Source organism: Cariama cristata, unplaced genomic scaffold, assembly GCF_000690535.1.
Source record: "Cariama cristata isolate BGI_N322 unplaced genomic scaffold, ASM69053v1 scaffold21385, whole genome shotgun sequence".
NCBI classification, from domain to species: Eukaryota; Metazoa; Chordata; class Aves; order Cariamiformes; family Cariamidae; genus Cariama; species Cariama cristata.
Genome location: NW_009616073.1, coordinates 822 through 18,307, shown reverse-complemented (window position 1 = coordinate 18,307; position 17,486 = coordinate 822). Strand labels below are relative to the sequence as shown.

At 40.6% G+C, this 17,486-nt stretch overlaps 1 protein-coding gene across 1 annotated transcript; it reads right to left on the bottom strand.

The window, feature by feature from the left end:
• Positions 1 to 4,899: 4,899 nt before the first annotated feature.
• AMMECR1L (AMMECR1-like) lies at positions 4,900 to 16,327 on the bottom strand. Its single transcript, XM_009700061.1, has 6 exons — positions 15,881 to 16,327; positions 9,751 to 9,861; positions 9,148 to 9,262; positions 8,310 to 8,400; positions 7,228 to 7,324; positions 4,900 to 5,434 (listed from the first exon to the last, which is right to left on the bottom strand). Exons 1-6 carry the CDS (start codon positions 16,285 to 16,287, stop codon positions 5,323 to 5,325), a joined length of 933 nt encoding a protein of 310 aa, XP_009698363.1. The 5' UTR covers positions 16,288 to 16,327; the 3' UTR covers positions 4,900 to 5,322.
• Between the last annotated feature and the right edge of the window lie 1,159 nt (positions 16,328 to 17,486).

The following is a 17,486-nucleotide window of genomic DNA, read 5'->3' as shown; positions in this document are numbered from 1 at the left end:
AAAAAAAAATTATGGTTCAGTAATCTGGATATTGGTCAATCTGTAGTTACATACTTATTTTAAGGAGCATTTATTGGTAACAATAGCCTTCTGGGTTTTCCGTGTTTTGGGAGTGATCATCAAACATATTCACAGGTCATCTTTTCCCAGATTGTAGCAAAACCAGTTTAGGAAGTTTTCTATCCTACTGCTCCATGTGCTACAATTCAGTTTGAAAGCAAACCTCTTAATACATATGTCAGTATAAATGTTAATTTATTGAGTTGCATGGGAAAGTGTTCTGGTTTTAATTTTATCTTCAAGCAGTGGCATTTCTCGATCACATTTAGGTAGCTTATAATATAAATTTTGTCCAAAAATAAAATTATTTTTTGTGTTTAGAATAAAAATGCTCAAGTATTCTTTATTTGACGTGTCCTGTAGAAATTTCACCTAAACTTTCTGTAATTTTAGAAGGAAGTGAGTGCTAAATGACTAATTCATTTTGTTTCTTATTTCAAACAGAAGGAACAACAGAAGAAAGTGTTTTCTGGAGAATTATCCTGGTTTATATTTAGTCTGGATTGAACTATTTCAGTGTGCAGTCATATGCACACCCTTCTACCTGGCCTCATCTTCACTGTGAACTGCTGAGTGTTACTGCAGGTACAGAAAGCGCCACACACAAAAGAACCTCTGATGAAAGACACCGGACAAAGATTTTGTATCTGACTGATTCAATGTGAAACGAAAAAAATCAGGTAAGGAAAAACATATGCCATGAAAATATACAAATGATTCACTGTATTCTAGCCAAAGAAACTAAGAGAATATACTTGATAACTTACCTGGGCACATAACAACAGTGGATGCTTGTTATACAGTAAACTTCACAATTTACAATGAGTCACCTGGAAATCATGTTAGCCAGAGAGTCCTTAACCCACTCCTCATCTTGCATAGGGGATTTATTTTCTAGCTTTACTGGTACCAGAAGCGTATTTTCTGAAAATAGGTTTTTGCTTTGTAGTTGCAATGAAGTCAATGAGCTGCTCATGCATATTTAAGCCAAAACTACCCTCCTCCTTCGTTTGGCTGGGTTTTTTTGGGGGTCTTATGCCTGTTCTTCATTGATACCCAGGGCTGCCCTTTCCTAAGAACCATAAACAGGAAATGTAGGATTTTTTAACTACACATCTGCCATAGATAAAAAATTAGCAATAACCTGAAAGTGTATGGAAAAAAACCCCCACATTTAAGCCAGAGGTACGTGCATCAAAACTATTATACAAATTAATTGATTCTGTCACAAAGCAAACATTAAAATATTTAGTAAGACTCTAGAAAGACTGGTGAAAGAAATCTAGAAAGATTGGTAAAAAAGAAACACTTTATCCTAAAATAAAATTTTTGGTTCACCTGAAGACTACATCCTGTGAAGTACAGATAATCTGTTTTCATTAGTTCATTTTAAAAGACAAAAAAAACCCCAAAGAACAATTTTGGTAGTTTAAGCCAGATTTACAAATTCAGGATTTACAGAACAATATAGAGTTCTGCATGTATGTGCTTTATATATTTCACCATCATGACAACTAAGAGAGAGTTATTGTCAAGCAAACATTATTTCAGGATACAGAGATACTTTGCTATGCCGCTATTAATTAAACATATTTAATCTTTGTTTTTATTTTTCCTGCAATTTCTCTTCACTTTATTCTAGTGAGCCTGTCTTGACTATTTCTGTGCTTCCAGAGAGCTGTCATCCCATTCTGGCAACCTCCCTTGTTCTGAACGTTTAATGTAATTTAGAGGTTTGGTATTCATACATGTAGTATATTGTTCATATTTCTAGATGAGAAAGATTTCATCTTATCCCCCATAAAGGCTGTGAGAAACCATATAAAGAGGACAGTACAAATAATCTTTATCCATTATGATTTATTCTCTACAATACTTCATTAGAGGATAGAGTTCAATTATTTACACTCAGAAGTTATTATATAGATAGGAGGCAACCAAGTGTAATACAAAGAATTGGTCTGACATCTCTGCACTGAAGGTCAAAAGAGGTCTCCTGCTTTAAGGAAATAAATTAACCAAAAAAAAAAACCCCAACAAAACAACATGTAGTTTCCAGAATACAAACAGAAAACAGCACTAATAGTCAGTGAAGATTGGAGATGTTTGTTAATGTACTATGAAAACAAATTATTCTGTGCAAAGGTTAAAACGAACTTGTAGATTTTCTTACAGATTTTTTTTTGTTCTGATAAATTGTAGATATGTGATATTTTGACCATAAAACATTCCCAAACTGAAATGGCCTCAGTTGAGATTGACTGTTGAACATTATGAAAAAAAAATAATTAAGAACCTCACAGTGGAAACATTCCAACACTGACAGACTCCAGTGATCAAAGACATTCTCCTGTAGTTACTGTAAAACAAAGACAATTCATAGTTGCAGTGAGATTATTTCTCAGTTGTGGTTGTCATGAGAATAAGCCCTTCTAGACCAAAAGGCACTTGCTTCTAAGGATGAGTTAAATCCAGATCAAACCAGGTAACAGTTGCTTTGAGGAGTAGTTCTAACCTGCTGTCCCCGCTGAGTAACCACAGAGAAATTCTTACATCAATTGGTCATTGATTTTCATTGCCTCCATCTTGAGGCAACTCAAAGTACATTTTGTTTCTAGTTCACCTCTTTCATCCTTATGCATAGCTGCCATGTAATGATCTAGAAATGGGATTATTTCCTGAGACCACCTGTCCTTGTCATACATTTTTCTGAGCTAACTTAACTATTGACACACTTTTCAACTGATTTTATAGCTGGACCCTTACGGGACTAAAGCTAAGAGGGCCTGTTTCTTAGGTAGCAGACCAGTGTTTCTGATTTGCTAGCTTCTCTTCTCACTGCAACAAGACGAGAACACAGTACATATTTAGAGGCATTTTTGTTTTTTGTTTTTGTTTTTTTTTTTAAACAGACTGAGTGGGGAAATGGAAGTGGGAGAGGATAAGGCTTCCCCAGTCCCAAACCATCTAGCCCACTTCAGGCTTAAACCAACCAAGTCACTCAATCCTAAAATTCTGTTCTTTAAAAATGACAGTTAACCCTCCCCTCCCCACCCTACCCCACCCCTTAGTCATCCCCTATTCAAATAAATGAAACCAGGAAAACACTATACACTGTTGAAGACACAGAACAGGGCAAACATTTGAAAAAGAAACAATATTGTTGAAAAGCCTGGCACTATATGCCTGCATGACCAGTCTCACTGAGCGTGCTCAGGGGTAGAGTTTTAGCACCATTTTTTTTGCTTTTTTTAAACCTGTTATAAATTAAATTCTAACATAGAACACTTGAACAGTAATGAGTGTAGCCCTATGTATCATACTGTTTGACAGCTGAAGGGTGAATGGTATGTCCAGAGCTGACACCACCCTCCCCCATCACTACACGGCACCTAGGAGAGTAATTACAAACCACTCGAGTTTGTAACAAGACCAATTTATTCTCAGCAGCAGGAAATCATGAAACAATCCCTTAATCTTCAGTTGCTTTTCAAGAACATCACAAGGGAAAAGTGGCAATTTGTAAGAATGACCCAGTACAGGAGGAAAGCTGGGTCGATATTGCACCGTTATCCAGAATAGGACCCCCTCCTTTCCCTCACATCTCTCTCCTCCAGCAGGAGAACGTTGCACCAACATGAAGCAAAACTGCACAATTCTGTTTGCTTCTCTAGGACCAGAAGGAGCAGCAGGATGCAGTTCTGAGCTTTCTACCAGCCCTATTCCCTGCCACACCAGGAGAGAATTTCAGTCTCGAAACACCAGCCAATTCTAAAAGCCATCATTACCACACACAAGCAAGCTTTAAAGATATATGCAACCAAATAGCCATTACTCTGCTATGCACCTGTATTTTCTTTCCTGATCATTGTTGACCCTCCAGAAACTTGGAAAACAAAACAAAAAACCAAACCCCAAATTATATTTTGAAGTCCTGTGACCTCATTGAGACAGTGTCATAATTTGGAGTTTATGACATGCCTCAATGACGCTGCAGAATAACAACTGGATAACTTCTCTTCCTCTTAGAAGAGAGTATTTTTTGTAATCATCAATGATGGGAGAAGAAATACAGAATGCACATGAGTTTCACACAGTTTGGGTAATGCAGATTTTCCCACTCATTGCCTCGATGTGGTAACGACTAAACTGTCTAAGATAATAACTTTACCAGTGAAACTACATAGCTCTATTCCATAGGCCTGCTATAAACTGGAATACTCACAGTTCTCAAGATCGGTAGTCACACCAGAGAAAGTGGCTGTCCTATCAAAAGGAAGGTCCCCGAGACTGTTAGCTTAAGTTAAACAAATTTCAGTCACTAGTCTCACCTGTGTGACTACCGTCAATGCCCTGCAAAGCCCTCCCCATCCCTAATCCAGTCAGGCTCTGGTACAAATGTTTGGGCACAAAACTTGGTCATAACACAGAAGACTGTCCAGAGACACTCAATTACTTTGTCCTTCACATACACAGCATGTGCCATGTTGCTCTCTTACAGGCATAACAGCATTCTGTTTCACAGCAGGCTGCATAACAAAGCACTGTCTAACAACCCAAAAAACTGTAAACCAAGAGGATTTATACAGAATCCAGCCTACAGTGGGATCTGATAATTAAAGCCTTCTAGGGTTTATTTAAATAATGGATTCATCTGCAATACCATCCAAAGGTTTTTCACATCTTGCAGTGTTTTCTGTCCGTGAGGATGAGGTGCTATCCAGATGTTCAACCCTCCCCAATATCATAATGTCCGCCTGTGATGTGTGGGGACTGCAATCAGCTCTCAGTACACAACAGATACCAGAGGTTAAAAAAAAATTAAAAAGAACCTAAAAAATGTTTTGTTGGACTCCGTTGCCCAGGCTGCCAGGGGAATGCTCCTACTTGATCTGGGGGGCTTCCATAACGAACAACTCAAGTTTCCAGAGTGTCGGTAACACACAAGAACGGATCAGTCTGAAGTGGCACTTTCATTCCTTGAGGTCTTCTGCACCTCAGGACAGTTCATAGGCATGGAGCCCCAATCCAACTGAACCCCCGTTCAGAGGGAAGGCTGAGATAAGGCTTGGGCCCCTGAAGTTCTGTCACGCTCTCATCCTCCCCCCAGGTCAGCTGGAAGGCAGACTTGGCAACGGAAGCTAGCATCATAAAATGGTGCAGTAATAGAAGTAACTGGACCAGGAAGAGGAGGCATCTGCCCCAATGATGTCGTAGCCGTTGGCAGCAACTGGGGAGTGGGACTGGTCATGCAGCCGTGTGTCAGGAGTAATGATTGTAGAGGGGAGGGGCATGAAGAGTGCCATTCTGGAAACAATGCTGACGGGAAGCCATGTACTCCGCGTAACTGATTGTCACCTTCTCACTGCGGTACCTATGGGAACAGCGTGAGAAAAAAATAATGTAAACAGATTATGCAATATGAAGGGCCTAGACATGAAAACATTCAACACAGATCACCTTTTAGCTCACAGCCAATAACGACCAAGAGGAACCCACTAACTTCAAAAACTACTTTCTTTGATATTGCCTCATGCAGTAGTCTGAATAACCCATCTAAGCTTGAATTAGCTTCAGTGCCCCAGAAGTTGAGCCCTACTCAGGGCAACCGTAATTATGGGGACTCCTGAAGTAGCACATAGGAAACAAATGATCCATTTGTATTCTTTTTATCCACTTGTTGTGGAAAAAAAAAGGGCATATAAAGTTTGCTGGAAGACGACTCAGTTTCAGAGCTGACTAACCAGTATTTCACTATTATTTACTTTTGTGGTCATCTTCACATTTGAAAGGCTAGTGAAAGAAAACGACGGAGAGCAGGTAAAGGGAAGTTTATTATAGCATGTATGTGACTTAGTCCCTATTGCACAATCAATTCACAAAACATGAAGTCCCCTCTGGGAGACCACAGATTTCCAGGTGCTTCTAAAGCATGCTACACAACAGATAACTTCAAAGTGGTCACGAATTATACTAAGTCCACATTACACCAGATTTTAATAAAACCTTCATCCTGTCCTCTCCTGTTAAAAAAACCCCTGCATACCCACCTCATTTCTCCAGAGGTAAGGAACGACCTGATAAATTAGTGTTTCTATACAAAACCAGAATGTCCCAATTTTTACTAACATAAAGGGAGTTGAAACCAATAGGACAGCTGGGGGTATAGAAAAGCAAGGAAATTCTGAAAACCAGCCAAATTTGAGTGTGGTTTGGTTTTAAGACAGCTGTCACCTCCAAATAGCTACAGTATCCACAGAGGAGCACACTGAGAAAAGGAAGTCCATTGTTGTCCTGGTTTTGGCTGGGACAGAGTTAATATTCTTCCTGGTGGCTGGTATAGTGTTATGTTTTGGATTTAGTATGAGAATAATGCTGATAACACACTGATGTTTTTAGTTGTTGCTAAGTAGTGTTTATACCAAGTCAAGAATTTTTTAGCTTCTCATGCCCAGCCAGCAAGAAGGCTGGAGGGGCAAAAGAAGCTGGGCGGGGACACAGCCAGGACCGCTGACCCAAACTGGCCCGAGGCATATTCCATACCATATGACGTCATGCCCAGTATATAAACTGGGGGGAGCTGGCCAGGAGGGGCGGATCGCTGCTCAGGAACTAACTGGGCATCAGTCAGCACATGGTGAGCAGTTGCGTTGTGCATCGCTTCTTTTGTATATTCTAATTCTTTTATTATTATCATTGTTATTATTTTCTTCCTTTCTGTCTGTCCTATTAAGTTGTCTTGATCTCAACTCCTGAGTTTTACTTTTTTTTTTCCCCCCTCCCACCAGGTACCGGGGGGGAGTGAACAAGCGGTTGCATGGTGCTTAGTTGCTGGCTGGGGTTAAACCATGACAATTGTAAAGATACAGAAAAATCAACCTTTTTAACTTCCAAAGGTTCTGCTTCTTTTGATCCTTCATGTGATGATAATATTAAAAACCAGCGGCACTTCTCTTAGAAAATGCTAACTTTGACTCTGGATGGACCAAACATTGTGCTTCATTCCATATACATTGTATGCCTAACACGGGGCATTTATGATTTTGTCTTTCAGACTACATCTCTCATCTGAAAGAGGCATGAAGACTTACATCATGCACAAATACTTTAAATTACCCACAAAACACTGTAAAGTAAAATTAGAAGATGACAAATATATTAACTTACCTGGTGAGTTTAATTGTTTTCCTAAAATCATTGGTAATCGGAGCCTTAAAGCCACCTTTCCTGAGTAAGGAGTCTATGGTCTGGATCTGATCCCAGTCTATTGAAAAACAGAAGGGAGATTTTTCAATATAAAAATGATGTTTCAAAAAGATAAGAGATGCATTAAAAGGCCTCTAGAAAAGCAAACAACTTAACAGGAAAATTTGAGCTTTAGAAATACCAGTGTTGAACTGGACATACATGGTCTCACGCATGCACATTATCTGCACATGGCAACCCCTTTTAACTCATATTGGAACTGGTCTATAAAACAGTAATTCCATTTTCCATATGACCTCTCTTCTTACAAAGGTCTGTGCCTTGCTTCTGTTGCAGGGACCCCAAACTGTTTAATCATGTGCCACTCAAGTTTAGCTCTCTAAGCCTTAAAATAAGATAATACTTAGCTCTTTACATAGACAAACTGGAATCAACCTGATGCTCTAGTGATAGCACAGTGCACTGCTATGTGAGAGATCAGAGTTAAAATTCCTACCTTAGTCTTTTGCCCCAGAGCCAGGAGGATGCGACCACTCCACTCTGCTAGGTGGAGGAAAGGAGGCAATATTTTGAGCAGTTACCATGGTGACCGCTACTATATTTGAGTGGGAAGTGTGCTCCAGAGGGGCCCTGTTTCCTGCCCTCATCTGGAGGATGCTACTTTAGCAAGAATGAGGAGGAAAGGGACTCTCCTGTTGGTGCTGTGCAGCCTGCAGTTATCCTAGTTGGTGGGAGAAACATAGAAGAGGAAAGATGCAACGCTGAATGAAGCTGGAAGATCCATACTTTGAGATCCTCTATTTCTTAAGCCCTAAAACATTTTTACACTAAGATACAACTGTGCACAGATGTGGGATGAGAGAAAGGCCAGATGAAAACCCAGCAGCAGCTGTATCAGGAGTCAGTTATCCAGATTAAGCCTGGCGGCTCCATGGCACTACTACGAGGATAGCATTGCAATCCAAACCCAAAATGCATAGATTTTTGTTACCCAACTCTGTGACACAATGTGTTGACATGTTTGGCTGCCATCTCAAACCCACCTTGTTCCTTAGCAACCTCAGGTAAATACGTGGCTGTGCGTTTGACACCTTTCTCATTGATGAACTCTATTCTGATCCCATGGATCCCAACCTATAGATGGAAATGAATAGCCAAATAAGAGGTGTTTGCTAGCACTGAGTCCGTGATTGAGCTGTCATTCCCACACCACTGTATATCTCTCCGTCTACGGCCAGTTTGGCTTTTGCCTGGATAAGGACATTCTCTTCCCCACTCTCTGTCCTTGCCAGGCAGGTCTCACAAGTAGCTCTCTTAGCAGCATAAAGGAGCTCTGCCACCTTTCCCAGACAAGCCTAACCAGTCTTCCTGCCACGTCTCCTGAAGTAAATCTTGTCAGAAGTCGACAGTTTTCCATCTCTTACGTTGGGCAAGAAAGACAAGATCTCTGCACAAGAGTCATGCCTAAAACAGCCCAACCACAAAGTCTATTTAATCCTTCTTAAACTAAATACACTTCCATGTACAAAGTCCTAAAAACTTATTAATACCTTCGGTCTTAACTACTTTTTGTTCCCAGTTTCTATTCACAGCATCAAAATACTTCCCAGGTTTTTATGTATGTATTTACACCCATCTCCTATTGGGCCTAATATATAAATCACTTTCATGTCTCTTTTATTCCCATTCAGATCCCCTCCCAACCAAAAGCATACTGCTAGCCCATCCTCCTCCGCCCTTCTATTCTTCCAGCATCATTTCTTCTATTCCAGTTTCAATACCTGTACACCCCTGTAACAAAGGAGACGCATCACCATGTACTAACCCGAACCCGAACGGAACGAGAGAGTAATGCAGAGTTCCAAATGCACCTGTTCTCACCTCCCAGTCCAGGTAGTCACTGGCATCCTCAAAGTTAGTGAGGAGGGAGACAGAGCAGAAGAGTTTGGGCAGCTCCTCGCGGGTCAGGGGGGGAAATCGGCTGTCCTTAAGTGCACTAAAGGGAAGAAAAGACATGTTGCCTAATACAAGCACTCAATTAAAGTGTCAGATGTTCAATTATTCCGTTTTTGATTATGCCTCTGTGAAACATGTTACTTTTTGCTACTGCACAGAAAGCGATTTGCATCTCTTCCTAATCTAATGAACCATAATACGCAAACACTAGTGCAAGGTTCCTGGTGCTGTCCTCCACTTACTGCAGTTGGAGAGAAATTATGTGCTACGTAAGATGTCAAAACTGTTAGTATGCAAGACAGATTCAACATTAGCCTTAAAACGTGAACCAAAGTACACCTGTTGCAAAGCTGTTCCGCTAAATCCTGAAATATTACCTCACCCTAACTATCATACATTTCTCAGGCTTACTGTATTGTGAAGCATATTAAATTGAACTATGTCGATCCAACATCTTAACCTTGAATCCTTATAGATCTTCAGCAAATTAAACTAATTTCAGATTTACTTCATTTTCAACATAATTACCTGGTTAATGTGTATTCCCTGAGTCCTGAGTGAAGATTCATGGCTGAAAAGGTCCCAATGCAGCCACGAAGCCGCTTGTCTCGCCCCGTCTTCCACGTCACAAAGAGTGGACTGAAAAGGCAAAAAAGAGAAACACTCCAGCCTCTAGAGATATTTGGTTACTAAGGGGAGACCAGCAAGGTGTAAAAGAGCATGTACACGTGCACTTGTTTTCTCTCCCTCTAATAAACCCCGATAGGCATGTTTTCTCACTTGCTATCTAGCAATAATAAAACCCACCCCCACCCCCCCTCCACATGCAAAACCCAACATCTCCCCCAACCTTTCTGCATACTCCTTTCTCTCCACCAGTACTCTGTAAGCTCTCCACTAACAACTTCCTGGCCAGACTCTGTGCTGTCTTCTAATGAGTAACATAGTTATTTGACCCCACTGATTACCTCTGTGAGTAATGGCCTCACTTAGTAGCATCCACTAGTTTACATGACAACCCATATAAAAATTAATATAGGTGAAGCAAATAAGATTACTTATTTATCATAAAATGGAACCTGAAAGATCCCCAGGCATTCTACAAACCATCTACAATTCAGGTTTGCAATAACAGCTTTCCTGTTTTTGTTTTGTTTTGGTTTTTTTTTGTTTTGTTTTGTTTTGTTTTATTAAGGGATAAAAAAGTTTTTTTTTTTTCCCCCCCTGTTACTTCCATGAGGATCTGACTTCTAGGTCCATCCCTAGTGCTCAAACAGTTTATATTCATATCTTCTGCTTACCTTACATTTGAATTATATTTACATAGATTCTCTCCTGTTGAACACATATCTAAATCACTATATTGTTCCTACTCAAACATCACATGCATTTTCATTTTCCTGTCTACTATCATGAATTTACAGGCATTAACAGTAAATTCTCAAATTCCGCAGGCTCATTTCAATCTGTTAAACTAGAAGCCATGATTAAGCCCCAAAAAGCAAGAACCACACAAACAACAGTATTCAGAAGAGCTCTATGAAGAGGTAAACAGGTAAAGACGACTGTGAATATGAAATGCAAGAAGTTCACTTCTACAGAAGTGAGTGAAGTTGCAAAAAGCTGTAGATAGCAACAGTAAAGAAAGGACAGTGGTGGCTGTAGCTCTACAAGAATATCCAAACAGCTGGAAAATTTTGCAAGGCAACTGATGATACTGATCTAATTATAAAAACAGCATGACTGATGTTACTTTTTCAGATTACAGAGTACTGAATACAAGATGTGGTCACTTCGAACCCAAGCATAAATGAGAAAGTTAGTCATTAGTGATTTCCAAACATCAGTCTATGGATTTCTACTGAACTTTAAAAGGAAAGAAATACAATAGAAAACATGCAGTGTTAAGAAAATAATTTTCTGAAATTAAACAAACATTGGCAGGAGTTGTAAAACATGAAAACAGAATAACTGATTCAACACCAGAGTGCAGACACTTACTTTCCTCAAACTCTTGAAGCTCTTGTAAGCAATACATTTTTGCAGAAAACATTACAAAAAATATGAAGGGATTCTGTTTGAACAACAAAACCAGCATGGAGAATGGATGATTTCTCAAATACAGGCAACAGACTCTTATGTCTAAATAGTTAGAACATTATTTAAATTGTAGTCATAGAATCATAGAATGGTTCGGGTTGGAAGGGACCTTAAAGCCCATCTCGTTCCAACCCCCCTGCCATGGGCAGGGACACCTCCCACCAGACCAGGTTGCTCAAAGCCCCAGCCAACCTGGCCTTGAACACTTCCAGGGATGGGGCATCCACAGCTTCTCTGGGCAACCTCTGCCACTGCCTCACCACCCTCACTGTGAAGAATTTCTTCCTGGTATCTCATCTAAATCTTCCCTCTTCCAGTTTAAAGCCATTGCCCCTTGTCCTATCACTCCCTGCCCTTGTAAAAAGTCCCTCCCCAGCTTTCTTGTCGGCCCCTTTAGGTACTGGAAGGCTGCTCTAAGGTCTCCCCGGAGCCTTCTCTCCTCCAGGCTGAACAACCCCAACTTTCTCAGCCTGTCCTCATAGGAGAGGTGCTCCAGCCCTCGGATCATCTTCGTGGCCTCCTCTGGACTTGCTCCAATAGTTCCATGTTGTTCTTGTGCTGAGGACCCCAGAGCTGAAGGCAGTACTGCAGGAGAGGTCTCACCAGAGCAAAGCAGAGGGGCAGAATCCCCTCCCTCGACCTGCTGGTCACGCTGCTTGGGATGCAGCCCAGGGTATGGTTGGCTTTCTGGGCTGCCAGCGCACATTGCCGGGTCATGTTGAGCTTCTCGTCAACAATTTTGTAGTGACGAAGCAATGCTCAGTGATGTTCCTCAGAGCAACAATGGGATTAAAAAACTCTATCACAGCGTAAATCCATCATTCAGGATCTAGTTACCAGCTGTGACCAACAGCAGAAGTACTACCCAAAATGGCAAACAGACTTTAAGTGATAATTGTGAAGTACTCTGCGCACAGAGGAAGCGGAAACATTCTTCCACAACCATCAGCCACCTTATGCTTGCTTGATCAAGACAGAGGATTTACTGTTCCAGTTTTCCAACAACACTTCAAGGCACTTTCAGGATATCATTCCTCTACATTTTCATCTAGCCACCATATGTTGAAACAGAAAACAGAAATGAAGCATAAGAAAATACGTTAGAAAGCTTACCAAAAAAAGATATTAAACTTACAAAGGAGATTTTTGAGAAACATTACGGTCACAAGCTCAGTGGAAATTTAGCTTAATCTAATTAAAGTTCTGAAACATTACTTAGCCCATGTGACACTCACCCTAAACAGAAAAGGGAAAGGAGAAAATCAAAAGCATCACTAACAGAATACAAATCTAAGTAAGTTTCTTCTCTTCTTCAATTCAAATTACAGGTTCACATTTCCAATTCACCTCTTTCCCCTTCCCAAAAAAAAAAAAAAAAGTGACACAGCTTTCTGCATCTATAATAGAAGAGATATTACCAGAAAGGACAGCATAATTACATTCAGAAGGCTGTCATATTTTAAAATATCTTAAAGCACATTTTCAACAGTTTTTCACTGTGGTCATAACAACTGAGGCATAAAAAAAGATATATGATTTTGTACAAGTATATAAAATTTCACCTTTGTAAAGTTTGTCACTGTGGAAAAGATGTTTCTGTATCTGAAGAATAAATGTGCTTAGCAAACTGCAGGTGCAGCTGACAATAAGTCAATTGTTTCATAGCCCCTCCCTGAAAAGTGTATTTCCCCGATGTACTGAGAAAAGTCACAACAATCTTTTGCCCATGTTCACCCAAGAGCATTTACCGGTACTTTGCAGTCACACCTGAGCAGATTATGGCAACCATTTCTCCCCCAGCCACAACATCCTACTTAAGTGTGATGAGAGTTTGCTAGGCTGAGGAGAGGGGAATTTCAGCAACTAAAAACTGACTTCTCCAATTGCAACTACAAAGGGAATTTTAAAGTAGCAAATACAGTTTGTTCAAATCAGAATTTAGCTTTTACAAGGATAAAACCTACTACAGTACAGATTTTATGATGTAAGTATCTTAGTATTTTTTTTGCATGGCAACGAGAAACTTGCATGGTGTTGTTTTAGTATCAGTTTGTAATACCTGCTATTAAAAAAAATCAAAGACTGAAGTGCAAAACTGGAAGTAACCAATTAACTCTCTGCATGTCATACAGGTTCAAAACTGTAATGTTTCCAGTAACCTGAACAGCGAAGGGGGTATTTTCTTCATTTGCCAAATTAATTCAGACATAACTACAAGTCTTGTACCTTCTCTGCATCGATTTGTGAACGTGTATGTAAGGTTCCCTTACTCCATAGGTATCTACCAGCTCCATAATTCCCATCAATATTGTTGTCCATGTGCATATCCTCTCAAGCTGGTAATTGGAATTCACAGTGGTTTTCAAGTCATAACCCCATAACTTTGATGTTATTACCCTGTTTATGCAGAATCCTGACCTTCACGACTACTTCTATCTTTACGTTAGGGTTCAGCACCAATTTAAAAAAATCTGTTATCTGAGAAAGAGGTCAGGACAAACCTGTGCATGTTTCTATTCCTTCCATCAACAGTCTCTTTTCTGTCTGCCCATTGAGACTTCTGGTATATATCTATGTTTTGTTCAAAGATCTCTTACATCGACATTATGCTACAAAGGACAACAATGCAAATTATTTTCACTTTGGTTACTCTTGTATTTGATAACATTTGGCTTGAAGTTCATTACATTACTGTCTCAAGTGTGACAGATCATCCCTGTGCACTGCTCTACAAGACAGCAAACCCCATGCTTTTCCCTGGGGTACATACAACTATGTTGCTAGAAGCAACAGCATAAATGCTGAAACGCAAGAAAATTCAGGTAGGCATCTGCCCAGAGAGGAAGAAAAGGGAAGAGCTGGTTTTGCATTGGAGTCCTGATTTAAATACTTTTAAATTATCAGCACTGAAATGCCCAATGAACAATTTTTAACTTTTCAAATTTGGGCATAAAATTCAACCAACTGAAATTCCTGAAAGAATGCCCTTTTTGAAACTAGTCAACAGAAACAGCAACAAAATCCACCTGGAAATCTCCTTTAATGCCAAAATAATGAATCTGTATAAAATAATCTCTCTTACTGATTTAAGAACAGAACAGTAACAAAAAAAAACCCTTTGCATTTCAAGTGACAAAATAATAAGCAGACTAACGTATCATTTTCTAAAAGGAACCTAATTAGCTTAGGTAGGAAAAACAACATAAATATTTCAGTTTGGAGAGTCCCTGGAACTATTCTATATTCTAGTCCAGAGTATTTCTCCACTTACTTGTATTTACAATATTAAACAGCTTAGTCTGCGGTAGCATTCAAAACATGTATCCATAATCCTGCTCAGATAATAACTGCATGGAAGCACAACCTACATCTACACTGACAGCCAATACGGTGGGGAAACATTTAATACATGGAAAAAGTCCTTGACCTGTTTAAGCCATTGTTCCTTTACATCAATTTAAAATTCATTAACTTAAAATAAAAAGTTGTTGGCATCCTTAATTTATCTGTTGTTCTGGAGGTGGCCCCTGGAGGAGCGGCAGAAGGTGTATCTGTCATTGATCTTTCCCATATAATTCTTCCACCAAACATTTTAACAACATTAACATTTCCACACCTACACACTCAACCTTCAGATAAACATTAGCTAAATCTCACCAAAGTGAAATACCTTCATAAATGCTTCTCCTCACACACACCTCCTTTCTTCCTAACCTTGGTATCGTCCTTGAAAGTTAACTCTCCACTTCTCCCATATTGCCCAACTAGCTCTATCTTCGTGACAGTTTTTCAGTTCCACAACTGGCAAATTTTTGGTTCCACTCCCTGCTTAAAGCCATTAACTTGGGCAACTGAACACCCCTGTGAGTGTCCTTGTCCAATTCTCACTGGCTCGGCACTTGTTTCACAATGAGCCGGGAAATTTTTTTGACTTCTTACTTTATTCGCTTCCACTTGCTTCACAGAAGGATGTCTCTCCCCCTGTCCCTTCACCAAGTTACTGCCTGACATTAGAAGCAGGATCCCCTTCAAATTAATGACATCATTCTAGTGTTTTCTGAAAACTCTAATTTCAGTTTCACTCATTCTTTTAGTACAATCTTACAGGAGGCACAGTGCAGTTAATTTTTTGCAGAGGAATCTATTTACAAAGAAGGAAGCAAACTTTAACAGAACGTTATCATGAAGTGGGTGTGCACTCCTTGATAAAGTATGCCATGTCTCATGCAGCACACCAGACTGTCAGCTGAAGAACCACCACACTTCCTCATATCTTACCTAGCTCTCTTTCTGTAGAGCTAAGCATGTTCTCCCTCAAAGGCCACTCTTCAAAGCTCCACTCATCTCCACCAACGAACATAACAGAATATTTTTACTTTTTTGTGCACTTACAGCGTATCATTTTTTGTTTCTGGTAGACAAAACAAGCAGCAGAACGCACCCGTTCCTCCCTGCATACCAGTTTTCCCACTACCCGGAGGAAACCCTTCAGCCCTCCCCAATCCACAGCTCTGGATGCTGGTTTCTCAGCTTTCCTCCCGCACATGGATTTACTCACTAGGGGTCATTGGTAAATCGAGGAAGTCGTGGCTGAGGGAAACCATAGAGATGACAGTAGAGTACATCAAAGCAGTAGCAGCACATCTCCGCTGTCACCACCAGGTTCTTGGTGCTGTTGGCAGTTCCGTTGGGCCGAGTAAGTGGGCTCAGAGCTCCTGAAGTGGGATTCATTCGAGTAATTGGGGAATTTCCTGGGCCCAAAGTCAAGTCAGATACGTTCTCCCTTCCATTATTCCCATCTGTATGCTGGTGGTTCTGAAGAGGACCTGAACTGGAGCCTGGTACAGTTGTGGCCTGATTCCCATGACTGTGCGTTCCACTCCCAGACAATTTGGGCTTCTTTACCCCACAACAGCCAGCTGCCAGCTTGGGCTCAAGTGGGGGAACACAGCGTCTTTTTCCCATCCTGCTTCAAAACTCGCTGCCTGGAGCACTGCAGAACCCTGGCAAGGAAGGGGTGGGAGAAAAAAAGCAATACACAAAACAGTTACAGGTGAAAAACCAACAGCTGCTTCCCTGTTTCTCCCAAGGTGTCAGAGGTTTGCTTTTCCAACAAAAAGAGGAAGAAAACCCTCGCAATGTTTAACCAAGTACAGAACTAAAGCCAAGCGAGCAGAACGGGTGGTTTTTTTACATATAAATTGAAAGAGTATGTACACAACACGCATGAAGTCACACAAAGTTATTGGCGAGGTGTACTGATAAGCGGCTCATCACAAAAAACCCATAACCAGCCTTCTCATAAACGGAATGAAACTGTGGGAGAACAGAAGAAAAAAAGACAAAAAGACTTTGGACTACAGATATAGCCCATCCACTACTTTTCCGGATCACCTATTCCCCTTCAGCCAATGCCTGCCCCAATGGCAAACAAACTACTGAAAAACCACAACCGCATTCCCCTTCCTCATTCTCAGCAGACGAGCAACAATTCTGAATGACACCTTCAGGGTTGGACTCCCAGGGGTGCTGCCCTTGATTTAGCACTAGCCTAAGCAAGACGGAGAGAGAAGCTACAAGCACTGAACCACCATTTTCTAAACAACAGGCTATTTTCCAGACCCCGTGAACTAGAATCTGCATTTACTTTCTAGGATTAAGTAAATCACTAGTGCTTAGAAGTAAACGTCTAGGGGGTACAGTCAGGATATGCAGGAGAGCAAGAGCTGAAGACTGCGTAGTCTGAACAGAGGGAAGTGATAATGGCAGGAAACAGAGATGGTATAAAAAAAAACAACCCAGAACAGTGTTTTGCTTGTAAAGAAGAGAACGCTAGCTCTTGCATCACAAGAAGGGGTGGAACAAATACAGGATGAAAGCCTATGCAGACAAAAATGAACGAAGATGATAGGCAAGGACCACATGTCAATGGTAGGAACTTGTGTAATACCATCATCAGCATGAGATCTAAACACACAAAGGGTGGGAAAAGCAGTTCTCCATCTGTCAAATGGGGCTAAAAGCACAGACACCGAAGTCACAGAGAACACCATGGAGAACTGGAAGTCACACTCAGCTCTTGCAAGTACCAGGCTACTACTTTAAGCACCACAGCATCCCTCCAACTCCTCCAAGTATTTAACTGACGGTGGAACTGACGGCAC

Coding starts and splice junctions, on each gene's coding strand:
- AMMECR1L (XM_009700061.1), bottom strand. CDS start 16,287: ATGGGAAAAAGACGCTGTGTTCCCCCACTTGAGCCCAAGCTGGCAGCT. Junction 9,263..9,750: donor AGGGAATACACATTAACCAG/GTAATTATGTTG, acceptor TCTTCCCTTTAG/TGCACTTAAGGACAGCCGAT. Junction 7,325..8,309: donor TGAGGTTGCTAAGGAACAAG/GTGGGTTTGAGA, acceptor GTTTTTCAATAG/ACTGGGATCAGATCCAGACC.